This window comes from Grus americana, chromosome 2, assembly GCF_028858705.1.
Source record: "Grus americana isolate bGruAme1 chromosome 2, bGruAme1.mat, whole genome shotgun sequence".
In the NCBI taxonomy this organism is placed as follows: domain Eukaryota; kingdom Metazoa; phylum Chordata; class Aves; order Gruiformes; family Gruidae; genus Grus; species Grus americana.
The window spans coordinates 123,399,098-123,427,079 of record NC_072853.1 but is presented as its reverse complement, the minus strand read 5'-3'; the positions used below and the strand labels follow the sequence as shown (position 1 = coordinate 123,427,079).

Below are 27,982 nucleotides of genomic sequence, written 5' to 3'. Positions count from 1 at the left end.
TTTCTTGTGATGGTTGTGAATGTTTTATTATAGAGTCTTATCAATAAATTACTTCTCTGAAAATCAGTTTTTCAGAACTAAAATCTAATCTGACAGGGTTCAATAAGTAACAAGATGAACTCAGCCATGCAAACAAAATATTACTAAGTTACTTTAATAAAATTTTATCACCACAACCTCAGGAAGAAGAGCGTGTCCTGGAGACTTAGACAGTTAATCTTGGATTTTTATTAATATTTTGGATTCTTTTTTTTCATGCCCTAGCCTCTGGTACACAGCTGTCTTCATTTTGATGCTAGAACAGGATAGATCTTTGGGTGCCTTTATGCCTGTGATTCTTGTCTTATTTTATAGCACTGTAATAAAAATAGCACCATCGGTGTTCAGTGCTCGCCGCAGTACATTTAAGCAACTGGTCATCGCACTGAAACAGAACTTCTGGAGGAACCGAGCTTATTCCTAGACAGTATTTGCTCACAAAAGGTCTAACTGCCAAGTCTTTCCAGTATGTGCCATTCATTTTCTGTTCAGCACCTCTTATGATGTTTATTAAAGTAACTTTATTGGGTTATGTTGCACACAATAGGATATTCAGAATTCCATCTTGACCTTCACAGAAGTATCTAATACTGCCTGGAAGATAACCAACAAACATTTTCTTTGTATATACAACCAGCATTCTAAGCTCGCAGCTACTTGTTGACAAATGCTTACCAGTTTCAGTTAAATACAAGAAAACCTAAGAACATTGAGACATTTGAAAATAAGCATTACCGTATTTTTAATGTATTTTGGATGGATTAGCTCAACTTATTAATTACTCTTGATTTCCAGAGCTTAATTACACACAGTTTGTACAAAAGCAACATCATGTCTTAATGTTAATCAAACATAACATTTAAGTTTTTTTTTTATTGTGCAAAACTTAAGCAATAAGTCTTATTAGTACAATAAGCTGAAAAAGCAAGGGATATTTAAAACAATATTCACATTCAATGTGCAATTTTTACCTCTACTTCCATCTTTTGATGTGGGATATAGAATTCCCATCAGTAAGTGCTATCTGAAAATACCAACGGTTTGTTTCAGCTTTTGCTATTTGGAGGAGACTCAGAATATATTTTTGCATTAGGTTTTTACAATTAAAACAGCTGTTTAAGCTGATAAATACAAATTAGACACTGAAAAGGGTGAAAAATATGTACTGAAGGCATCCACCCAAATGGTGGCATGACTGATTTGTAGTTTATATTCAGAAATATAATTGATATTCTGATTTTCCATTTTGAACTCAAGATTTTAGCAAGTAACCTAAAATTTTGTTTAAAATTCTGGCATCTGCTAATTGAAAAATTAAGTTAATTCAATAGTTAATTTTAATTAAAATCTTTAGCTTGTTAGATATTAAGTGCTACCAGTCAAGGCAGTCACAAAGACTGACGTTTACATAGCACCATATAGATAAATATCTCCTTTAGAAAGAGAGAGATGTTTGGCTGAGAACATAATCAGAGTATTTCTTGAATATTGGAGGTATCTTTGCCTTCCACATCACAAATATGTGCAACAATTCCTTAACTTGAGAAAAAAAAGTGCACAGAATTCTACTCAAGCTTTAAGCTGGTGCTATCATTAATTCAAATTCTCTAGGTATAAAAGTATCAAGAAGTCTTCAGTAGTCAATTTAATATTCAAAAAGTAGATCAATAGTTTTATGTAAACTTGTTAAAAAACAAACCACCACATAATTTGGCTTTAAAGTGACAAAGTATTTTCCTTAATATAATTCACTAAGCATGTGAAGAACTAATGTCAAACTACGATTTCAAAAAGATGCAGAGATCGGATTATCTCTGATATTGAGATACTCAATTAAAATATATAATTATATAAAGAATCTCCAAAACATATAATTTGTTACAGTGGTATTGTTCATTCCAGTGATAATCCTTCCTATAAGGAGGCTGCATGTTAACTAAAATACACTAACCTGTTGTAGTTCCCCATCAGAGAACATCAATATTCTCCCTCTGCCTCTCCTCTGCACTGAATTTACTAAAAAGCGGACTAGGTTTTCTACCCAGGAATTATGCTCACTACCCAGATGGTCATTTCCTAGCCCTAATCAAAACCTTGTTAACTTATCTACAATTGTTAGGTTTAGGCTAGCAACAAATCTTGTGGTAAAGCGTTAAAAATAGGTGGAGTAACTACCAAGCCATCTTCTGTATTTTAAATCACTGTAATCTACATATCAGGATATTTAAGGAAGCATGAGTGCTGGTGACATCATCGACTCTTACAAACTGAGCCTTCCGTAAAAGTTGCATGGATGGAAAAAGATGCTTTGAGATAAATGGAAATAAAATCCAACAGAAGAAAGATTTCCTAATATTGAGCCCCAATTTCTTACAAACTAACATACATATTTCAGTGACAGACATTGCTCAATATTTTGGCCCTGTCCCTCTCCTAAAAATCAGCTTCATAAGCTGTAATCTCTCCAATTAAAAAAAAATAATAGACCCTCTTAAAATATTGCGTACGGAGTTCTGGATTCCAAAAATAAAATATATGAGCATTTTCATATTCTTGCAATGAAACATCAACTAAAAAATATGAATGTTTATAAAGAAACCAAATTGCATTTTATACATTGTATCTATATTGATACAGTTCTCTGTGTTAGTGGAGAATTCAGCATTTTTAGAGAGTTCGACATGTGCAAAATTCAATTAAATTTTGAAGAAAATTCCAGTTTAACAAGTTACATGTAATTTCATACATGACAGGCCAATAATCTAAAGACCAAACAAAACTGTACAAAGTTTGCTTCAAATCTCCCTATTCCCCCCCCCCCCCCCAGAAAAAGGCACTCAGTGGTTTAAGTGTGCAAATGGCTTCTCAGAAGAAACAGTGTGCAAACAGAGCCTGTTCCATTAGCTCTGCATTCTTTAGTGATTTCCTAGAGAGTACTGCTATTAAATACTATCTACGGCATGACTTTCTGAGGAACAGGAGACAGTCAGTCCACAGAATCACAGATATCTTTCACTTTCTGATTGAAGTCTTCAGGTTGATCGGCATACACATAATGACCTGCACCAAGGATAGCCTAGAGGATAAAGGTGAAGAAACAGGTCAAAAATTGCAAGAATGTAATAAGCAAATAAATAAGTACTGGGATACGTGAAGAACCTGACTTGTACACATTACCTACTCGATACGTTATTGCTTGAAAAGAAAAATTTCAAAACTGGAACTGATTTCTTGCACCCAGCCTGTATTAATGGAGTTAGCACATTTGCTGCCAGGAGGTGGTATCATACAGCCTAAAAAGGACTGTAAATGTACGGAAGAACGAAAGCTTGTTTGACCTGTAGAAGAAACTTTGCTACACAGGAAAAGAGGGTAAAACTACTGCTTATTCAACTGCACACCTTGTTGGAAAAAAACACCATTCGGCGCAGACACAAGTCACTGCAAAACAAACTTAGGAGAACGTGCTTTACGTATCAAACTTCTGGTCCATCTTCATTCCCTATTCAAATAGTTCTCTGTTTAGCTCTGTGTTTGCATTAGAGAGAGCATCAAGTCATTTGTATTCTCTTATTATAAAAATTATGTGGAAGAGACTCAAGAGAGTACTAGGATACATGATTAAGAACTCAGGAGCTTAAATTGCTGGGGATTTTCCAGACTTGTGGAAGCAGATTTCAACCCTCTGAATTAACGACTGCTATATTAAGCAGGGACAAGTAAAATCCAAATGATGCAATATATGGGGGGAAACCCCACATTTGTGACCTAGATTATTTCAGAGCAACTATGTAACAAAATTAAGGGCTTAAGTAACCACACACAGGGTAGTTACCCTATTTCTATAATTTATCATTCTCTGCCAAAACTGGTATGAAGCAAGCCATCAGCAGAGTGTACAATAAAGGTACTTAACCTATTTTCTTTCCATTTTATAATCAGTCCAAGATTTATCTGTATTTAAATCTGTTTTCCCCTCCATTAAAACACTCCCTCTTAAGTCTCTAATTGAAGCCCATAAAAGTATAGCTATGTTATTGTGTGAAAAACCCCCACAAACTCAAAATAAAAATTAATTAGAAATAAGCACACATAATAAAACCCCAGAACCTCTGTGCATTTCACCAAGGATGGTACTGCCAGTCCATGTCTCACCCTCAGCCCTTTCCCTCCTATGGTTTTTCAAATGTCCCTATAATTTCTACCACTCCAACTTACCTTTTAGAATTTGTATTTGGCTTGACAAAATTTTAACCTGGAATACAATAAAGTTTTCCGCAGTCCCTTCTACAACCCATTGACCAGATGGGAAAAATCTGCCTGAATTGCTTACCCTAGCAATCTATTGTACACTTGTGAACAGTGACTTTTTGGTACAACTTTCTCTCTCGATATGCAGTTAAGTGGCACTTTCAGTCTGACTGTCAAGATTTATGAAACGTATTTGTGCTCTTTAACACATGTAAACAGTTCAATAATGATATCTTTTCTCTGAGTTCCAGCTCTGATGTCAGCTATATCAAGATTATAAAATTTTATTTGAATGACTTGTCGTGGTATACTATTGACATCACATATTGTTCGCTTCTGTCCAGAGAGATCTAGACATCAGTAAGACAACAGCTGGTGTATTCAAACATTTTATCACCTCATAGCATTGTAACATATATGCATATTCAATTATCACGGCTGACTGATGTGACAATATGTGAAGAGTACTTTTAAATTCGTTTGGGTTTTATAGAAATCAACAAAAAAATGCAGTGTGCACATTCTTATCAAGTTGCAAGTACACACATTTTAAATGATCATGCCATCATGCCCATAAGGGTCGATTTAGATTAGATGTTAGAAAGAAATTCTCTACTGTTAGAGTGGTGAGGTACTGGAATAGGTTGCCCAGAGAAGTTGTGGATGCCCCATCCCTGGAAGTGTTTAAGGCCAGGTTGGATGAGGCTTTGGGCAACGTGGTCTAGTGGAGGGTGTCCTTGCCCATGGCAGGGGGGTTGGAACTAGATGATCTTTAAGGTCCCTTCCAACCCAAACCATTCTATGATTCTATGATTCTAAACAGGAATGTATTAGTTAGGAAGACAACACTAAGTATTTTTTTAATGACTTAAAGAAACCTGCTTACAAGAACCTAAGCACCAGGTGCAAACCATTCTCCTATCAGAGAAACAAAAGCATTATACGGACAGATTAGAACAGTTTATGAGAGCCTCCTCATTGTGTCATACATATATGCAGATACTAAGACTGCTGCAGTTCAAAACACAGACAACACCCTGGACACTTACTAGTGGCCTCACAAATTAGTTCTGTTAGCACACTGTAGAGCAAAATATTTTGCAGAGTGGACGAATGACCTTGCTCAAAGATCTAATTCAGCTTCTAGTGCTACAGTAGGTTTCCTTCTTACTCTGGGAACTCGATACTCTCTTGTCTCAGTTTTCGCTGATCTAACACTTCTTTTCTCTCTCTTTCTGTTACAGAAATTGGAAGTTATTACTCCAGAATTACATCAAAGGGCCAGCATTTCCACAGTTGGTATAAAAACCATGGGTACGATTTAAAGAAATCCATACAATAAACAAAGAACTGCTTTAGAAGTCAACTTACTATTGTCTTCACATACGAATTTGGTCTCAGAGACTGGATAGTGCTGCCAGAATTGCCGTCTATACATGAACGTGCTCCGTAGACCACAGTGATAGGAATGTCTTGATCCATTAGCGGAATCCGTTGCAGCATCGGCCTTTTTGCCCATCCATAAGGAATAGTCATGTTCTTGAAAGCTGTTTCACCGCTTCAAGTCATTCAAAAAGGGTAAAAAGCATTAAATTTCCATTAGACCTGCTTTTTCTCTAAATAGGGAGTATCTGTGCCTTTTGGTAACACAGCGTGCAATAATACATGAGCCTGGAATTTTTTACTATAAAGAACCATAGGTTTTCGAGGTTTGCATGTGATTTTCAACAGAAAGAGCCTATGTTTTTACAGTACTGAGTGATAACACTTAAAAGAATGAAATGCCTTATTTTTAAAGTTTTTCAAGAAATTCTTTATAAATTAAAACAATGTAACAATATTTTATTAAAAATTAGTGCCCAAACTCTCTCAGAATTAATACACAAGTAGTTTAAAAGAAATATAGAATTAGGATAGCTTTTAGATTTTTCAGTTCCTGGAATTCAGAAAAAGTGCTATGCTATTTTTTCTTCAATTAATACAATAAATGTTACAATTTCAAAAAAAAGAAAAAAAAAGGATGCGCACTCTTGCCATGGCCATTGGAGGGAGTAGCAGGCACTCAGTAACTGAACAACAGACTTTAAAACATACACTGGGAAATTCATACTCACCTGGGTGACTGTACATTGCAGTGATAGATATATTCAGCCACAGTATTATCATCAAACATTGATGAATATTTTCGCTTGAAATCTGGTCTTAAACGCTGAACAAGGCTTAATCCTGTTAAAAGAGAAAACACTATTAGAGGAGGAATTAGCGCACACAACTTTATCAGATTGCCTAATGCTTTTCATTATGAACCCCCAAACACATTCCCTTGAAACTTGTGGCTAAGTTTCATGACTTCTACACCAATGTTTTGTTTCACTACTTGCATGTCTTCGGAAAACATGATGGCATTAGACCAAACAGGAATGAAACATAAATATTCTAAAGGATTTTATGCTGCACCAGAAGAGGGGCAATTCAATCCCTGCTGAATACTTATGGGGAATGTCTGAGAAGGGCCACTGCAGCAACAGAAGAAACGCGCAAAAGGACTAAGCAGAGGATCTTTTTGCCACCAGTTTAGTCATACATGATACCAACGCTGTCTTCTTCCTTGCTCTGGCAGCACTAGGTGGGCCAAAAGCATCCCACCTTTCAGAATCAGAAGGCACTGTTGAAAAAGCTGGGCTGTTTTTCCTTAGATACAAGTCTGTGGTCTCCTTTTACAGGACAGTCATCTTCTGAAGCTAGTTCATCTAACTAGTGTTTAGCTGAAAGCACAGAAGTCTATGTTGAAAAACATGTGTAGAAATCTTGACGAGTATAAGACACAAGAACTGGTATAAATTAAGAGATATAACCTAGGATTTAAAGCTATTGCCTCCATGCTCTCTTAACAGCCAAAGTAGAGAAGCGGGTTCCTTCAGGGGCCAGTTCAGGCTTTTTAACATTAAGCTCCCATGCTGAATCACTTTTTTAAGGAAGAAGCCTCTTCTAGTTGACGAGACAGATCTTTGGGACAAAAGCCACACCACAGGCTAATCTCAGTCTAAGAATATTATTCATCCTTGAAGAGACAGGCTCACAGTTTACCACTTGGGTTTATCAACTGAAAATATTGTTGTTAATCTGTGCAACTATGATGTCACTTCTTCCCACCTGTCCCTGGCCAAAGGCCTGGTACTATTTACGTAGACCTTGTCACAGTGATCTATGCTTTTGTAACCTTGAGGTTAGACTACTGCAACGTGCCCTTATGTATGCTTTAAATCAATTTAGAAAACTAATACAGTGCAAGAGAATAGAATTCCCTTATGAAACAGTGATCTAAGTCCAGAAGTGATGAAGATTTTGCAAACATTCTGAAATTTGCTCTGATGTTTGTATTTTTTCTATAGAGAGTTCAATTGCTGGACTTCTGTCTTTTTGGAGTTTTCTCGAACACAAATGATACAGCTGGCTTGGAACAAGAGTACCTGGAAAAAAGAGACAAATTCTGCATCTTCCCCTGCTATCAGTGTAGAGGCCACAGTGTTCCCATTTCCAATAACTAGGAGACTGAAAGCTATAAAATTTTAGAATTCACTTTCCGTTTTGATAAAAAGTGTTTTGTCTGTGGGTCCAAACGCAAAACCATTCTCCATCCTTGGGAATTCAAAGGGGAGAGTTAAACAAGGAGTCAAGGCACCTTGGAACAAATTTTGGAATGAAATCACACTGGTTCATTCTCATAATGTTTATTGAAGACATCCTCAATTTTCTGGCTGATGTTTTCCACAGTGTCTATGGAAATGCTGAACGAAACAGTAATATTGAAGACTCTTGAGTTTCACAAAAAGGGTGTGGTCACAGTGACATTACTGTTGTCCTGAGGAATTTTCAGGCGTTCAACACTAGAAACGGAATTCACAAATCCAATTGAAGCACCGAAACTCCTATACTATGAGCCTCCTGGGTGACTGTTCCAGTTAAATGAAGGAAAACATGCAAATCAACTAACTGGAAACCACTCAAAGAAGAAGATCTCTCTTAATTCTGTCTCTCTCACAGGTTTAAGTATCTGCCTGCGGGTCTGATTAAATATCCACATGACACCATCATGATATCCCAAAGAACCTGACTCACATTTTAGTGCCTAACTCATACCTTTGAACAAGAGCAATTTGCTTTATAGTGAGGATCAGAGCACTACGTCCATCCAGCAGCTTAAGCACACATGCATGTCAAAGGAAACCTAGATTTGGTTCAGTGCCTTCATCAGGTTGGGTTTGATGCCTACCTCACAGCACAGTGTTTAAACTTACCCTTCTCTAAGAACTATGCTTCACCTGTCAAGAATTGCACATTAACTTGATGATGGAAAACTTTTTTAACACATGGAGTGAGAAATGAATGAAAAATTTTGAAAAGCACTGCCCTCCACAGCAACCTATAAGCGAGGCTAGATTGGGGACACCTTGCCAAGACAGAGTCTGTTTCTGCAGCACGGTTTTGACTGCACTTGCCTGCTAAGGGAGACAACTTTGGCTTTGAACTCTTCCACGTGGATTGATTTATGCACGCATTTGTTATTGGATAAAAGGCATTAAATCAGTGCTTATCACTCAATATGCTTCAGGTTGTTTTGTTAACTGAATTAGCATTTTACTTTAAAAAAAAATCTGTTTGTACAAAACACGTTATTTGTCTGAAAAGCTAATTTTGTCACACTCCTGAAAACAATCAAATAGATCAGCATATTAAAACATATATTCTATAGAAAGAGATTTAGGAAACAGATGTGGTTTAAATGTAAACAAAGCCTATAAGCGTCACTAGTTTATCTTCAGACTGAATACTAAAAATGATGAAGAGGTGAGTTAATTGTAACTTGTGAGGGGCCTGAAGGGTATCTGTTTCCAAGCCTCTCCAGTAGATACTCCTGTAGTACAGAGAGCGATAGACAGATAACCTCTTTCCCCTCTAGAAGGAATACATATGATGAATTTAAGATTTGATCACACCCTTCTCCCCACATAAACTAAAACCGTAGTAGTTTTGGTCATCCCTACCTAGTCCTAGTATTAGGGTACATAGAGCTTATCTAACATCCCATCAGGGCTGTTGAAGAAACATAGAAATGTGAAGGATAGACTGCCACTGTAACGCAGGACATCAGTGAGACCCACGAAATTTGCTAGAGTAATAAGAAAATGGCTAATGGAAAGAGCACAGTTTCAATTTAACTTCTCTTAACTCGGGCCAAAGACAAATGAGTTTATGAGAGACTGCCTTCTAATGTTAATCAAATTTGGAAATCCTGTTTGTCCATCAAACTGCAGTTGGAAGGGAAACTAAATGGACCGTGACTGGAGGCAACCAGAAAAAAACCCTTTTCACATTCATGCCTCTGTCAGGCTTCCCCAACAGATGTCCACATAATCTGACTCACTATAATTGTAGCCTACAATAATATAACATAGCTTGCTATAAACTATCATACTAGTATTTCTAGTAGAAAGAGCTTGCCCTCTTGTCCTAAAGACTTCATCTTTCCTCAACCCCTCCCACCTTCTCCTCCAACTCTTTTCTCTGTGGGTGATATGGGCTTGCAACAAAGCTTATGTTAATGGGGTATCTGCCACATGTTTATGTTTAATGGAAACAGAAACGGTATTTAAGAATAGCTAAAACTCACCAAAGGGTCCTGCTATCCTCAGCCCAGCTAATGGATTAAATGGACTCAAAATAGCTCCTAGTGCTTTGATCCAGATTGGAATTGGTCTTTCGTGTTCAGCGTTGTCAGGCCTCTCTGGAAAACCCCATGGCTCCACTAAGATAAGATGTTTGACCCTGTTGGCAAAAAAGGTTCAGAGGTTTAGAGTATGTTATTTTTTTCTTCGACCGCGGAAATGTGCTATCTGTGGACTATGAAACCTGGCTTAGTCACTGTTATCATAGTGGCTTATTACCTAGTGTCTGATTCATCAATGGTTTTGCTTTCGATTGCTAATTAGAGAGACTGAATCGCAACTAATCATACGTCTGAACACCAGAAACTTGAAAGCTCATGTCACAAAGATAAACTCGGTATTCAACAGATACCCACTGTCATACACACAGGAGAAAAAGGCCAGTCTTGCTTCTATTTTTAAAAATAGCCTAATCCATATGCTCAGTCAATATTATTTGGAGAAACGGTTTAACTAGAGAGAAAAGAAGATTAATTGCATCTGTTTCATTTAAGTAAACTTGCTAAATGTCTTTTTCAAGCCATCTAAGATCTCTGTTGTGAGATACAATTTGTCTGAAAAATCATCTCATGAAAGTAAAATTTGAACTGAGAGAGGCAGAGCAAAATTAGCAGTTTTCTAAATTTATCGATTTTAGCTCATGAAAGAAACAACAGAGGCAATTCATAAAACAATTAGTCAAAGGAATCTCAGTATAAAGAGCATAGTAGGAGTCTCCAGCACATACAACTATCAATCCCTTCATGCTGCGAGTCCCCCTCAAGCAAAAAATCTATTTCATCTTAGTAGACTGGAATCGTCCATTTCTGTTTAATCCCATAACAACACCTACTCTAAATGTCCTAGATACTGCTGATTTCTGAAAAAGTGACTCTTAACTATAGTTTTGCATGTTTAAGGTGATTTCCCATGCAAACTTCATCTTTACTTTCTTCTTCATGACTTCCTTCTCTTTCAAAGCCACGAGATTAGATATTTAACACAGCAGAGTTCTTAGTGCCTAAAACGATGTCAGAAGTGATTCCGAAGGCTATTTCTGGACTATAATCAGTTGGGAAACCAAAAATCTGTGCTTGAAATGAGGGGTTGAAAAGGATTAAGCTCACAAAGATGTCTCTTGGCTGTCAGCTCAGCCATGAGCGCATTTGCACACAGCAGCACATGCCAATGGTAAGAGAGGACTGGGTAGAATTTAACTACACAAACCACGCAGAGGACATTAGAGGCTCAGAAGTGCAAGCAAGGAGGAGCCGTTCAGGACAGCCGCACATTCTGTGCGCAAACTATGGCATTAAACATAACACAGCAAACACATCAATAAAAATAAGTTGTTTTTTTTTTTCACATTTCCTTTCTTAATACTTTCCTTCCTATTTGGCATCCCTCCTTTTGGTAATCAAGCCTAAAATATAATTCAGGATAACAGGAAGTTGACCATGAGAATAATTCCAAAAGTAGTAGTCCAGAAGTTGCAGTATTTGAAAATCATGACCCACCACGACCTGGGAATATTCTAAAAGGGAATCTTTTTGGATTAGTAACCTCAGTTGTCCCACGAAGAACTTCAGTACAACGTAGTAAATTAACGGATCATCTAAGCTTGGAGAGACAGATCTACTTTCCTAACAATATGTATCCAGAATCCTTTAAGCCTCTAATGCATTGTTAGATAATCTGGCTGAAAGCTGTGCTATGTTTATCACTTGATTCAATGCTGTCTTAAGATCCTCGTCAATTTGCTATTTTGATGGTGTTAATTTCAGGGAAACATTAGTAATGTGAGAGCACGAACTAAACCAACCTCAAAATAATTAACCCCAACTTAAGCACAGCAAGGCATGAAAACATAAAATGTTGGTTTTGCTGTAAGTCAGCAGGGGGCAGAAACAATATCCCATCCCACAAGGATGGGATAGTGTCATTTATAGATACTTCAGAAGAAGGGGTAAGAAATTTGTAAGTGATCGCTTCTAGAAACTAACTGCAGTTAGCTCAAAGTTCCTTTATGCCCAAAAGGATAACAGGTTTACATCCCTAGAGCAGAGGACTGCATTTCTTCATTGCAATTCTGGATTTAGACACACACCTACTTTCACACATCATTTCCAGTCGCAAGTGTCAGCTGTCATCCACTTGGAAAGAAAGAGGTAAAGTGTTTTAGGAAAAAATGGTGTATGAATTAATTTTAAAATCTCCAACTGAGAGACAAAGAAATGTATATGGTATAAATCAATGTGAATATAAAAGAATAAGATATGTTTTGTATAATATAGAATCTGCACACAATGTGGAAAGCTAAACTTATATTCAGTTTTTCACAGGAGTCTACTATGTGTACCTAAACAAAAGTCCTTTTCGGATACAGAATGACCTCAGTTGGTGGGATCCTAGCTCACCAGGGGCTATATAACCAAACTATATCAAAAAAAGAGACAAATTATTAGTTTAAGGGGAAAAAATGGATTAGCTGTTGGCCACAATGTAGTCCAGAAAATGCTGATGAAATACAATTACAGGACTGTTGTAGCTGGGGTGTTTTGCAAAGAAGAAATATGAAGTGACATACAGACAATTTAAATCAAAAAAGAGTCACTAAAATAATTTTTACATCATCATGCTGGCACCAGGCCGACTGCTAGCATATAGGCATAAATTACCTAGGGGAATTATGTTCAGAAGTTTCAGTGTTATCCACAATAATGGGAAGTTTGGCAGAAACAGGCCTATTTTCCCTTCACAAACCTATGTTTGATCAGAGATATCACAAAACATTCACCCATAAATATGATCTTTGTTATTTTGCCTTGTAACATAGCAAGGGGGTTCTGAACAAAACCAAAGAGGTACAGAAAAGTACACAGAAAAGCATGTTTACCATATCAATTTATTTCTATTCACCTGGAAAGAAACCATACAATTAATACTTTGGACTTAGAATTCAGTATCAAGTTTCTTTAAATCAGCACAATCATTTACTTAAAAATAATCTATAAAGAACCTGATGAAATAAAATCTGGGTTAAAATCACTAGTCAAATACAGAAAAAAAGTCCTTCATTCCTTTATTTTCACATACCTTGATGGGTATTTCAATGAGTAAGCAGCAGCCAGGAATCCACCAAGGTTGTGTCCAAGTAAAATCATTTTTTCTAACCCCACCTCCTTTCTCCATTCTTCTATGGATTCCACAAACTGATTTTCTGCTTCCTGAGCATCGGTGTCAAAGTGGGGTCTACTGCTATGTCCAAATCCCAAGAGGTCGAAAGCATGAACGGTCCTGTTCTCACAGAGATCTTCAAAATTGAGAGCCCACAGTCCAACACCTCCTCCAAACCCATGCAGGAGAACAAGCGGAGTTTTATGTGGACGGTCCGGAGAGAATGTCACTGTCCATATTTTATTTCCATTAGATATATACACATATCGTTTATTGTATGTGCTTGCAATACCTGAAGAAAGAGTGGGAAAAAATGATGTTGCTAGACACGCCTGGTAAAATACGAAGTGCACTCTACGGAAACCACTGTTTTAAATAGGAGCTCCCTTTCAAAGGAGAGAGCCTAAAATCAAATATCTAAATAAGGGAACAATGAAAATCTAATTCCAAAGCTGTTTATTTCATCACAGTATAAAAGCCATATTCAAAAACTTTGATTATATTGAATGTAAATTTACAGCAAATCTAGTTATATCTATAAATCTTATTAAAAACCAAAGACTTACATTTTAGCATTTTGTCTTCTGCCTCTTTAAGGTGTAGCAGTGATGTGGGACACCAGGCAGGAAGCCAGCTGAATAACCATCCTAACCTACAACAGCAATACAGAATAAAAATTACTTGAGCAAGATGGTAATTTTTTGCACCATTTGATGCTTTGAAGACATTTCTTTTGCTGCTCTTCCTAAAAGAGCCCATGTAAATTACACGTTGTGCAGAACAGGAGTGCACAGTGGGAGGGAATTCACTTGCTCCTGATTTTTATCAGGTGGTATCGCGATCAGGGTCATTCTTCAAACGGCACACTGTTTCTCCACTGTGCGTTCCTTATCAGAGTGTACTGATCTATCTCCGTCAGAGCAGGCTTCTTCTGAGAACCTGGAGACATCGGCCCTCACGCCAACCTGACAAGCCTGGCAGGATATATAACACAATCATCGGGGTTTCCAGCCTCCTCTCAAGTTCCCTTGGATGTCTGCCTGCACACACATTACCCTGCGTGAACTTACTAGTTCCAAAAAAGCAATAAACCATGCGCTCGCCAGCCTAACCTGAACTGATTCATACACTAGATAAATTTAAAAAGTGACAAATAAGCACGTTTGTTCTAGCAAAGCAAAGAACTAGGGCCTTCATTACCAACTTAGAAACAGAGTCCCAGAGGAAAACAAAACAGCAATTTCAATTGCCCCAACAGAAGCTGCTTTTCCAGCTGTCAGTTACTATCTTGGTAGTACTAGCTTGACCATGAGAGCAGGGGGAATGACTCAGCCAGCAGCATTGCCTCACTGACAGTGCTTCAAAGGACACAGCAATTGGGTACGGCTCTTCCTGGGTGCTCATTTATCCCTTGTTTTCAAGACGGAATCCTCTTTTTCCCTCTTTCACCTGTTTTTGAAGTGGCTCAGACTATCAGTGCAAAGGCTGCTACTGTAGGAACCCAGACCACTCCTCAAAGGGAAGAGGATACGTTCACCAAATTCACAGTCAACTTACTTTAGCACTTTATTCCTACACTGAACTGCTTCCCAGTTCATTACAGTATTTTCAGGACTGAACGCTGTGAATATTAGTCATACAACAATTAATGTTAAAAGACTATAAGGTTACTAATGTCCAATTTTTCAGAGTGTACACAACACAGCGATAACAAATTACAGATCTGGCCCCCCAAGTTCTTTATCCAAAGGACCTTCTCCCCACCTTTTTAAGGGGCTGAGCTGCTCCAGCTGCATAGCTACTTAAGTTTATGACACGGAAGGGTTTTGGGGGATGCACAATGCATTTGCAAGCAGCACTGTTCAGATTCATAGAAACATATTGGGGAATATCAAGGAAAAAAACCCACCCCAAAACATACCTGATCAAAAAGGATTAATCATCCAATCACCCATGCCCGCTGCTATTCGGTATCATTTAGTCTTCTGAGAAACACACTGATGTCTGGCTGTTGTGTAAATAACCTTCCTGAACCACCAGACCGTGGGAATCGTTACAATGGTATATTGAGGGACTGGGAAGGGACGGCTGTATGTCTTTCCATGCCATGTCCTCATGCAATCTAAGAAATTAAGGAGCTCAGCATCTTACAGGAATGGGCATCCAAGTGGTTTGCTTCCACGTTAATCTACCATTTATTTAAAACTGAGATTTTTAAGAGGTTATAGCTGGCACCAGCCAAAAGCAATTTCACCAGCAAATACCTGTGAAATCTGAGATTAACAATATCACTAATTGTGTCCAATGTTATGAATTACTCTGGTAAATTATTAAACAATAGCTATGTCACCACCCTTCTGAGCCAAACTTTCTGCTAGTTATGAATGAAAATGCCTAGTTGAGCATAACTCTTAGGTCAGAAGCACAAGACCCAGTCACTATTTCCCCAAAGCCAGAACTACACGAAACGTTTCTTCTTGGCCAACCCAGTGATTTAGCAAAGAAATTTCTTTAAACATTTTTTTCAGTTATTTTTAGAGAAATGTATAGCTGCAACTTGTCAACATGAAGACAGTGCAGAGATATGACCATAATGAAATAAAAAAGAAATCTACAGTTCACAGTCCCAGATTTTTATTTCCCAGTCTTAGGGAGACACCTGGATACTCAGGAAAAATATTTAGGAAATTGTATCAGAATAGGAAAGTTGTAACATAGATGTTTCTCTTGTTATTTAGCAGTACTGTTTGTAAATACTGAGATTTCCATTCAGAAGAGACATGACATACACATAGCTTGACAAATACAGTCAGAAAGTTGGAATGCTTAAAATAAAAATTATGTTTGCAATTCAGTCATTCTGTACTCACTGAACTAAAAGAGCAAGTGACGAAAGCTTTCTGTCAAAAAAAGCGATCGCTTTCTAGAAAGTTATTTTAGAAAGAAAATATTTAGTTACCTATATTCAAGATTTAATCCTTTATTTCCCCTCCCTTCAAAAATTATTTACCACATTGCTAGATGTTTTCCTCGTGTGGAGAACAATTAACTATGTAATCTATTTGAATAATTTCTCTGATAGCTTTGCAAGACTAGAATGTGGCTGTATCATTTCTTTTGTATATCTGTGCTAAATGTGCCTTCTAAATGCACACAAGAATGTCAATTGCTTACATGCTGTATCATTTTTATTTCTGTGATATAAAGTTAAAAGAGCTATTTAATGTCAAAAAACAAGCAATGGACCTTTCAAGACAGTGTGCTCACAAGCAACGGAGATAAGATATGAAAGAAAACTAAAGATTTCAGCAGAAGTCTCACATTGTAAGTGAGCTACCCACTGCCAGAAGAGACAGACCCCACTCTGCTCTCATCACCCACCACTTCTCAGACACTCTGTTTCCATCTTTATTTTTACAAAAAGAAAACTCAACAGTGGAATCTTGTATTTTGAGGAGTTAAGAAATCCATTGGGCTTAGCTGATTGCTATATCAAAAAGTGTGAAATAAATCTGGCAACTGACAGCCCAAATTTCTATCATTTTTTTACTGATTGTACATATGGGCGTTCCAAGTCAAATTACCAAGGCATATAACTAGTGCAATTTAACCTGTATATTTGTTTGTGGCCATGCAGTAACATAAATCAGTGTGCATATCCATGCTAAAATAAGCAATAATCAGTAGGACCTAACATGTTGGCTGGCTGGAGCAAGCGTCCTGTTTCCTTGGGTCAAAGCCTAAGAAAGGATAAAAATAATAAATAATAACTATTTAAAAATAAATAATGATTACTATCTTCAGATATCTATGGAGCAAAGATTAATCGGATGTTGTGTAAAATGTAACTAAGGATAATATCGCTTTTCCTTAGCTGCTTGAACATTAATTTGAATTAAGAACTTGTCAGAGCACAGCTTAAATTGCCCAAGGGTAACTTTCAAAAGAACTGAGAATCAAGTAGAGGCAGAGGCATAGTGAACCTGGCCCACCCATCCACCCCCACTAATTAGGTCAAATTGGATGAAGAACGTGGCAAATAGTTAACTCAGATACTACCATTCTGTCAGCTAGATTAATCCTACTTAGCTTGGTGAGAATTAATTACATTGAAGACAAATGATGGATTTGTAGCCAGTTACAAATTTGACATACTTCACAAAAAGCTCATGGAAGCTTAGATAATACTGAAAGAATTGAAAACATCCATTGTAACACTGAGGTATGCACTCAAACAGCTGAATAGTCTATCTCATTTCTGGCTTATAATGTGGGATTTAAAAAATGAAGCTCTACCATAAAAAAATCATAGAATGGTTTGAATTGGAAGGGACCTCGAAGATCATCTAGTTCCAACCCCCCTGCCATGGGCAGGGACACCCTCCACTAGACCAGGTTGCCCAAAGCCTCATCCAACCTGGTCTTAAACACTTCCAGAGGTTATTTGCCCATGTACACCACCATTGTAGAGCTAGCTGTAATAGTCTACGCAAAGCCTGTGTGGCCAAAAAAAGTGAAACAAAAAACCTGTAAGCAGCAGAACTCCACTAAATCAGAGTAAATGAAAGCAGCGCCATTTGATATATGATGATTTGTCAAAAATTGCTGACCCACTGAGGGGGTGAAGATTATTTGGACTTAACAATGACATCCATAGGGAAGCCAGAGCTCAGGGTATACAATTACACAGTAACTCACATGCAAAGGATTACAGGAATGTAACTGAATGTATGAGGAACATAGCTGCCTATCTGTTTTTGTCTTGCTCACAGCAAATGAACATATTTAATATTTTTAATTGAATTTGTTTAGACAATGTGGCAAACTACCAAGGTCTTAGCTAGGGAACAAGCTTAAAAACTTAGAAAGCTGAAACACTGAGTGAACTCACTGGTAAACCATTTCAAGCTTTACCCTTAAATCTTATTAGAATCAAGCTGATCTTTCAAAAACCCTAACCCTTTCCTCTCCAGACTCTCGGAATTAATTCCAGCTATTTAGAAGGAAGGAAACAAAATCAAATTAATGCCGAGAATTCGTTGTATTGTTTCTGCCCAGCACCAAGAGGAATGGCACTGTGATTTTCAGGGCCATCCAGCTGGCACGGCAGTTATGAACACCCACCAATTCAAGCTAGCCCCAAATTAGCAGAATCTTGCACTGTAACAGAAAAACAAGGGTAAGCTAATGGAAAGACAGCTCAGATTCTCCTATCTTGTTTACACATAAAGTATTTTGAAGTAGTGTGCTAGCAAAGGAATTCAGAACTGCCAATGTGTTGAAATCTAAATATGATAAGCACAAGTAAGGCTTACTCTTCCAACGTCTCACGTAACGCCATCACATAAAAACACTTCAATATTGTACTTCAATGAAACTAGTCATATACTTAAGTGTTCTGCTGAACTGAGGTTATAGCGCTCAGCATTTTATCCAAACAAACCCTAAATACATAAATATTATCATTAACCCATAAGCAACACTCAAAAGAGATCAATAATTAAAAGAATAGAGTGACTACCCACAGGGAGAAGCAACTCAGCCCTTTCAATTGTTTTAGAAATACTAAGAATGGGCTAAACGGAAGGAGTGAAAAGGAGCATCGGGTATTCATAATGGGACAAGGGTCAACATATCAAATTTAGGGCAAAGTGCCCATTTTAAAAGTAAAACTGTTTTACTATAATGCTCCAAGAACACTCTATAGTTAACATAGGATTTTGTGTGGAGGATGGATGCTTAAGTGAAATAACTAGAGATACCCTTTTACCCTTTTCATTATCTTATTTTTTTTCTTTTCTCTTTATTTTTGTTTTTAAGAGGAACAGTATAAATAAGTCTGTTTACTGAACGTTTTCTGCATTTTCCTCAGCATGAGCAGTAGTCTACACAAAGCCTAAGAGGTAGGATGTGTTTTCTTCCATGGTCAACACCACCAAGTTTTCAGAGCAAATTCTATTTTTGGTTGCTAAATTTCAACTTTACAGGTAATAACCTGAAACAATACAAAGCAAAAGAAACAGTCAAGGATGACACAATCAAATAGGAGTTTGTGTGTCAAAATGTCAGAGAAAAGTAGCAGGTTTACATCTGGCTAATAGAGTTAAATTATAAGAAACTTTCCTTTTCTCATTTCATTAATTTAATGGCCTGCAACACCAGAATACTGACTGCTGTTCACATGACTGATTACGGCAAGAATTAATGCTTCTTTATTAACATTTACCAGCAATGCTACCATTACAAAACTCCTACTATTTAAGTAAAGAAAAATATTTTTCTTCCTAGCATTCACTATATTCAAGTTCCATCCTGTTCTCTATTTACTCCCAGGAGAACTTCTCTTGAATGTAGGTTGTTTAACAAATCACTGGGGAAAAAAATTACGTTGGAGAAAAATGCAATAAACCTATTTCAAACCAGTGTGTGAAAGAACAACAAAACATGTTTCTAAAACTCCAGTAAATTGAAAGGTAAACTTGAGGAGATACAGAAATGACAACTACTTTCAACTCAAGAAAGTTTTTAAATTATTATATATTGGAATTGCATATCTCTGAATCAAATTTTATAACATTTTTCTGTTTGGTAACACAATATTAAATGACTAATAGCAATAAGAATTTTAAAACGCATAAGGTAGTATCACTAAAATTAGCGTGTCACCTAATCATTGTGATTTTAATTTTATGAACAGGTTCAAGTTCTCCTATATGGTTTCAGACAAGCCAGCAGCCTCTTTAGCATTTCAACAACTGTAATCATTTAAAATCCAAGAAAATGACACATTCAACCTTGGTAGTAATTTAAAGCAGAAATCTTGCTGTGAGGGAAAGCTGGGGTGGAGGAAATTTTAAAGTAAAGAAGTAAATAAAATACATTCTTAAAGACCAAGATTAATGCTCCTTCTATTCAAAGAATATATAACAGTGAGATTTTATTCACTATAAAATGAAGTAAAAACTATAAAGCAAAACACATTTAATTGAAAACGACAGAATGCATTACTGATTAGCATGAAAGAGGACTCAATTTTCCTAATTAAATTTGGAAAGTTTAGGAAATTAGAAAAATATGTTTATCATGTGAAAGCAACATGCTCTGCATGAAACTGAGAACAAGATGCAGCAAATAATTAGACTTAAACCTTTGACAGAAGTAGTTGACTGGAGTTAATATTCAATGTTAGTCTGTTAAGTCATGGAAAGCCAATTTTTAAAATGAGAAGGATAAAACACACAGAGAAGTCTGTGTGTTAGTCCAACTCTGAGAAGCACCCTACTTCTGCATTTTTATTCCTCCGGGTGTCCGTATGTGGTGAACTGGGTGATGTAATGCCTGAATCTCAGGCCACCCTCACTACCAGCAGATCAGATCAGATCAGATCTAAAAGGTTACTATTCCCTCCATTTTGCCAATTCAACTATTTTGTGGCTGCTCTATCAGCTCTATGAAATAATTCAGCTTTAAAAGACACTACATTTTAAACCAGATAATTATGGAGACCCAGCTACCAGAGAAGCCAGTTAACCAGCAGACCTATGGGCTAACAAGGTGGAAAAAAAGACTAGTGCAGCAAGGTGGAGGCCGGCAAGCTTTTAAGTCAGAGCTGCCACTGACAGACAGTCACATATAATCATGACCTCAGTCAGTCTGGATTTAACTGGCCAGGGATGTCTCAGGAACAAGGCTCAGGATATGGTTTCATGAGAACTTTAAGAGCATAACCAATTTTAGGAGTCCTCGTAGTCCTTCATTCCTGACCCCAAAGTGCAGCATGTTTTTTAGTGCCTCAGTTTTCTGAGAGTAATGAATACAGTCAGAATCATTCAAGCATACACAATCTATGTACAGTAACTGTTATTGCAAAGGCTGTATATCCAGGGGCGGAGCTTCTGCACGTACAGTAGAAGTCAGAGGAAGTAACCACAACAACAATTTGAATGAGCTGCTCCTACAACAAAAATTAGGCTCTGGCAGTTGCAGGTAAACATCATGAGAAGAAAAATACTCCATGTTCCACTTCATAATCATTGCATGAAAAGACCAAAAATGTTGTAATCTCAGGGAAAGACCTTGAGGAGCATACTGAAGAGGCAAGACCCAGAAGCAAGAATTAGGAATATGGTATGGAAACAAAAAATCTCAAGCTTTTACCAAATGTCTGTTCACCATTTTCATGTGGTGACAAAAAATATGTATGAAATTGCTGTGAATCGGTTAAAAAGGAAACCAATTTTTTTTCCCCAGATGACATTATAACCCTGCCTATAAGGTTCTGTTTAGATGAGTTTCAAGCCAAGATGCTCCATGCAATTAGATGTTGTGAAACTCTTGGATGCCTCAGTAACATTAAAATAGAATGTTTTGAAAAACTCTCATCATATTTCTAGGAAGTGTAATGTACATCAGCCCCATTCCAACAAAAAGCCCATGATAAGTTATTGCTGAATATTGCCACACTAGGTCAGAGGCAAAAACAATGCATTCCTCATGTCCTTACTGCATCTTGAACTCTGTATTCAAAATGTTCAACATCAGAATTAATCTAAAAATTCAAAAGCAAATTTTATTGCTGTCTCTATATTAACAGTGCTACATAGGACTATCACTGATCAAAATTAACCTGAGAATGTAAATAATGAATATGAATCCATAACCAATGAGCATTTTCTGGCTATTTTAGTACTACTGAAGTTTATCATTTTATTTAAATTGATTTGAGCAACCTGAGCATTCACGTAGTGGAGAGGACCTACAATTTTGCTCCCTCCTATGCTGAACCTCAGCCAGAGGTACACCTCGCTCTATACCTTGCATCATTGCAGCCCTGTTCCTGTTTTCTTCTCTGTCTCCCAGTATTGCCTTTCCTTTTTTTTTTTTTTTTTTGTTTTTTAATCCACGTGTATCCTTTTTGATATGTTTTTGCCATTTCTTCCATCCTCTTTCTAGCTAAACCCAAAGGCATCCATTCCAGGGCACGTGCTTTTTCAGTACATACCACAAGAATGAAGTTTATCCATGCGTTGTCACCCAAGCCTGCAACCTGTAACGCTCATACTGCTTACAAAGCAGCTGTGTTAGCACCCAGTGCAAGAAACCATTAAGCAAGTGTACAATAATGAAGAGACAATGCATGTGGTCATACAGCTGTTACTTATTCCTAATACTGTTCAATGCTATATAGCTTCCAAATCTACAAACAAGGGCAGTGTCCTACCGTCCTTCAAAATGTCACAAAGTCTTCTCCACAGTCAGGTTCAAGTCAGGCCATAAATATACTACAGAGCAGAGAACTAATTAATTCTAACAAGCTTTCAGAAACACTGTTCCTACCGAACTGACAACACACACTCTTACAAGCATTTCCCCTTAAAAACTTTACAGGCTACTAACTTTAATAGTAAGCAGCTAAACAAGCCCTCAGTTATTTTCTTCCATCTCTTCTAAGGACCTATTGTTTTATGTTTTGATTTAAAAGCGAAAATCAAACACAACCGAGAGAAAAATTTATTAGCAACTACAGGCCAGGTGTGGGAGAACACAGAATACAGAGATAAAGATGCAGAGGAGAGGAAAGGGGGGAGCTGCACAGTCCCAGTAAAGCTACTCAACCTTGTGACAGAGATCATGTGTGTAACATACAGGTTAGGTGCCACTGAGGACCTACCTCCTTCTGCCTCCTCCACAGTAAACTCACATCTGACAGAACTTGGCATTGCCACAACTGTTAAGTGGTTTTACAAACAATGCGTTGCACATTGCATTAAGAATTTGTGAAGAAAAGCATAATTAAAATAAAGAAAAAGAACATTTACTCTTGGTGTCTTTCAGATGTTATGTAACTTTCTACTATCATTTTATTCACCCACCTGCTGATATACTCCTGCTGCCCTTCAGATATTGCATAACCTCAACCTCACTTAAACCGTATTTGTCAGCCTCCTCCTACCTACCATGACAGAGGCCCGCATTGCAGACTGTCCCCAAGTTCCATCAAACAGGACAAGAACACAACACACATATAACAGGCACCTCTCATAAATCCGCACCATTGCCCACCCACGCTCTATCCTGCTTATCTTTTGTTTATACTCCATTGTGTATTATGCACAATTTAGATCACAACTTAAATAGGAGATGGATGTTTTCATTTTTCCATAAGGAGCCATATAAGAACATAGATAAAAGACATCTAAAGCACAGGATTATTTCCCTTAGCTCCAATCATACTATACACAAACCCCCCTCGTACTTGAGTGTGAATACATGCTGACGATGGGTTGTTTTACTGCAGATCACTAGAACAGCTTATCATAGTCACCTATGGTGACTAATAGTTACCTATGTCAAACTTCCAGAACTGGTATTCAACATTTTGGGCTACCTAGCCTCATTTCCACTTCTTGGAAAACCTAAGAAGCGCACAACCTTTTTCATAGCAGACTGTTTTGTGTACATGCTTACACTACAAATGCTTTAGATGTCAAGGAAGTATAAGTAGTCTTAAAAATAAGTAAGAAGTTAAATGGGTCTAAAAAGCCACTGCATCAAATGTCCCCTGATGGAAAGGTACAATATAATTAATAAGCATTTAGTGTCATTATGACACTTACTAAATTTAATCAAGAAAAAAAATTTCTACAATAGTCTGCTAGCACTAACCCATTCAATTTCTTTTTTTTTCCCTCATTGCAATACCCTTCTCTTCCTTACTTCAATATACGACTGGACTTTCTCAACGGCAATAGGCGTTCTTGCATCTTTTGTTACAGAATGCATTTTTACGCCTGTATCTTCCCTCCTTTTGTAGTCTCCTATGATCCTGAGTTTTATATCACAACTCAAAGCACCTTCCCCCTCTGCCATTCCTCACCATGTTTTCTTGGTGTCACTTAAAATCCTCCTCTTTCACCCTCTTAACCTTATTCCAGACTGACCTCATTCCCTTACACAGCTTCACTGACTCACAAATCTCTCTTCTCCACTGACCTCTCTCCTGCTGTTCAGCTTCTCAGCTGGATCTTTCAGAGCCAATGCAAGCACAGGCGCTCACCTTTCCTCCCATGCCCTCTTCTCTGTGGCTGTCGGTACAAATCATGCACAAAAACCTATCCTGAAAGAATGTCAGAGTTGCAAGTAAATACTCAAAAGTTATGAAACACGAGAATCAGAATTTCCTCAACAATCTTAATAAACCACTATGTAAGACTGAAGAGAAAAGATGCTTTAATAATTTATCAGTTGGAAAAGTTGTTCAGATTCTCCCATAAAAGTTCAGAAAAGTCAGAGATCCTCCTGGCACAGACACTGTCCCTTTTGGAGGGGTAGGTCTCTAACTGGGCCTATTAGCCCCCCAGTAGGCTCTAAAAAACCTAGAATATACTCAAAGTCACACACAGATTTAGTAGCTGCTATTACTAGTTATCTTACAAGCCATAAGCAGTCCTGCTGAATCCAGAGCGAATCTAACCAAATTCAATACTGGCAAAAGGCTTATGCCAGGCTGTTTGCCTCACAGGCGGAAGGCAACATCTAAAACTCATGCAGAGAAGGTCCAAGGCTGTGAAGAGGTTTGGAAATCGTTAGCAGGTGACATGTTAACCAAGCAATCCCTTCCATGATGAAGACAAAAACATTTGTTTAGTTAATCTCATTCAAAGTCAGGACAATGTCATGAGTATCTTTCGGCTGAGATCTAGAAAGTAACTGAGCCACTGCTATACTGTTTTCACCACACTTACTCAGTTACCAGATTTCAACAAACAGAGTGTTGCATAACAAGTTGAGTCACCCTATTTTTTTCAAAGCAATAAAGTGAAATTCATATTTATTCTTCGTATCCACCTGTCACTAACAATTTAATCCAGAGTTTTCATGGTATATTGTAACTCTTCCTCTCACTGCTATGGAGTTTTAAATCAAAAAATATTTAATATATTTCACTTGTTTATAAATTTCCTTTGGGTACCGAGCTTTGCTCAACTTGAAAAGATGAAGAAATGCTAATTTTGACTATTGTTAGAAACAGACCAATAAAAGCACTAACAACTTGGCGCACTAACATTTCACCAAAGCTAATGCACTTTCTGAATTCATGGAAAAGAAGGATGAGATTTTGTTCTTAGAAGTCTTCAGTGAATTGGGGGGCTTATTCCAAAAGATTTCACGTCAAAATGCCTGGCTGCTCAGAAGGGGGACACTGGCGACACGCTGAAAATCAACCACCTTTAAAAGCTATCCAGCTGAGTAAACCATGATGAGGAACTTGTGATAATCCTTTTGAAAATGTAGCCTGCGATTCCTAACCCTATGTCCAGATCATCTAGTGTTACAACCCTGCGATCCCGACAGGCTACCGAAGTTGAGGGCGCTTGGCATCGCCTCAGCAGCACTCAGCACTCTGTGTGATCAAACCAGACAGCTAGTACAGTTCAGGCTAATGCGCTGAATGAACACACAAACAAAACATGTTGAGGCAGAGCTATTTTAAGACTCTTACTTAGAAAACCTATAAACCATGAACAAGAGGCTTTACAAATGACATGTATTTTATGAATGCGAACGGGTCAGAAAGAGCACAGAACCAAGAAAGGGACTGTACTTTCAAACGGGTAATGTTGCAAAAGGAGGGGTGGCGGGAGGGGAAGATTATTTTTAAAAGCTATTTTAAGTTTGAGGGAAGGAGAGCACAGAGTTACAGAGTAGACGAAACTGCATAGCACTTTGAAAGGGAAGCCTTTGAAGTTTATATACACAGCATTCTCTTTTCAGGTATATGGTGATAAAGGCATAACAAGGAGTTTGGAAAAGATGGATAGTCCAGTTCTGGTCAGATTGAACTGGCAGAGCAGCAAAATATTTAAGATGAAATACCAAAAGCCAGAAGTTGGGAAAAGGACTAAAAAGAGAACAACACTGAGAATGCAGGTAGTTTTGAAAGATAGCAGAACAGACACATAACATGACAACATGCAAACGGTAACATCCTTGATATGAAGTCATGAATGTACAGCATGATTTTCGTGCAAGTAGCTAAAGAATTTTAAGTGGAATTTCTGAAAATAACACAAGACTTAATTGTAAGAGAAGGGAGATAGAGAAGAAAAAGCAAGAAATGAGTTGTTGAGGGCCAGGCAATCAGCAATGAGATACACTACCTGGTATCTGAAGGAACGAGAAACAGGAAAAATGTAAACAATGCATACAAAGCACATATATACATGTGACAGAAGGGATAAAGCACACGTATGACTACAGCACAGCTAGATATTTTCTGATAGAGTATTTTTTGGACTAGAAACATAAAATATGATGGAACAAACTGGGAGATATGTGACCAGCAGACATATTAAGTATGTTTGGTGAACAGACTCAGAGATAGGATGACTGTTATTCTGTAGTGGGATAAAGGAGAGCAGACAAAATATTTGGGGGCAATGGAAGGGTCTGTACTGGAAGCTGAATAAAACATACGCTGAAAGACAAGGTATGAGAAAGCACACGAGTAAAGACTATGTGAATGGAAGAAGAGCAGACCACTGATTAGTACCTTGATTATTATGGAACCATTTCAACGTACACAGACAAAACATATAGTGCGGAACTATGTAATTTCAGGCAGAAGAGTGATTAATAGCTATAATGAAGTCATATATCGAGGGTGTGAGTAAGTAGTTACAAACAAGTATCAGGGATATATGTTAAGAACAGGGGCAGGATAATTTATTCCAGAGGAGTTATTTCGGTAGATGTGAATGCCTTGGCACAGTGAAAGGAAAGAAAAGGTCAGTGGAGATAGCTGAAGATGAAGTAGGCATACAGTACTAGAAAAGGGAAAAGTTAGAGCAACAGCATATAGGTTTATAATTTAAAGATGTGCTCTCATCTCCTACTTGTATCAAGGATTACACAGAAGAATGATGACACAGTGGTAGAGAGGCTGACAAGCCTTACTGGCTGCTTTGCATCTAACTGAACGTATAGAATGGATGGAATGAGAAGATAGGATATTTATATGTACAGGTAAAGCTGCAAATGCACACAAAAGCACAGGGCAGCCGTATATACAGGCATGTGCATACTGGAGTCTGGGGTGCAAAGGAAGGGTAGATGGCAGTAAGAGTGCGTACGTACGTTAAAGCAAAGAAGATAGGGAAATGTGTATGTATACATGCAGGCAGGTGTGCAATTACAACAGCGAGGCCAGGAACTACGAAGCTCGTATGCAGAAGGTGAAGCAGCAGGGGCACGGCGCTTGCACGGACCTGGTGACAGAATCTCCCGGACGCATCTATACATAGAGGAGGAAGCCATAGCTGGAAAGCGGTCTGTGCGGCAGGAAAAATGGCAGACAGCGTGCCTGTATGCCGAGAGAGCAACAAGGCGATGCAGGAGCGCGCAGGGGCAGGTGGGGTGGCCGTACCGGAGGCGCTGCGGGGCGGGGACCCCGGCTGGGCCGCTCGGGGAGGCGGGAGCCCACCCCGGTCAGCGGCGGGAGAAGGTGGGCAGGCAAAGCCTGTAGCCGCAGGGTCTGGCCGGGCCCGCCCCTGTAGGCTTCCTCCCCCCGCCGAGGTCACCTAAGGGGGGGACGGACACACACGAGGGTCACCCCGGGCCCGCTCCACTCACCCTTCGCTGGAGGTCTCCTCCTCGGCCATGGCGGCGGCGCGGCGGCCGGGAGCTGGCAGCGGAGGAGCGGCGGCGGCGGCGGCCGGCAGCGCAGCGAGGGACAGCGCGACAGCGGCGGCACCGGCCATCACGGGCTCCTCCCTTCTTCCCTCCCCCCGCCTGCCCGCCCGTCGCCTGCG

At 38.3% G+C, this 27,982-nt stretch overlaps 1 protein-coding gene across 4 annotated transcripts; it reads right to left on the bottom strand.

The window, feature by feature from the left end:
• ABHD5 (abhydrolase domain containing 5, lysophosphatidic acid acyltransferase) lies at positions 1-27,980 on the bottom strand. Of its 4 annotated transcripts, none has more exons than XM_054816516.1 (8): positions 27,804-27,899; positions 24,165-24,288; positions 13,739-13,824; positions 13,092-13,464; positions 9,962-10,116; positions 6,405-6,516; positions 5,662-5,848; positions 1-3,115 (listed from the first exon to the last, which is right to left on the bottom strand). In XM_054816516.1, the coding sequence occupies exons 3-8, from the start codon at positions 13,746-13,748 to the stop codon at positions 3,026-3,028; spliced, it is 927 nt and encodes a 308-aa protein (XP_054672491.1). In that variant the 5' UTR covers positions 13,749-13,824; positions 24,165-24,288; positions 27,804-27,899; the 3' UTR covers positions 1-3,025. The 4 variants fall into 4 exon arrangements, with proteins under 4 accessions (XP_054672491.1, XP_054672490.1, XP_054672488.1 ...); XM_054816515.1 differs by having other exon boundaries at positions 24,229-24,288; XM_054816513.1 differs by lacking the exon at positions 24,165-24,288 and having other exon boundaries at positions 27,804-27,980.
• Between the last annotated feature and the right edge of the window lie 2 nt (positions 27,981-27,982).

Coding starts and splice junctions, on each gene's coding strand:
- ABHD5 (XM_054816513.1), bottom strand. CDS start 27,931: ATGGCCGGTGCCGCCGCTGTCGCGCTGTCCCTCGCTGCGCTGCCGGCC. Junction 6,517..9,961: donor GAGGATAGCAGGACCCTTTG/GTGAGTTTTAGC, acceptor CTCTTTTAACAG/GATTAAGCCTTGTTCAGCGT. Junction 5,849..6,404: donor TGCAATGTACAGTCACCCAG/GTGAGTATGAAT, acceptor AATGACTTGAAG/CGGTGAAACAGCTTTCAAGA.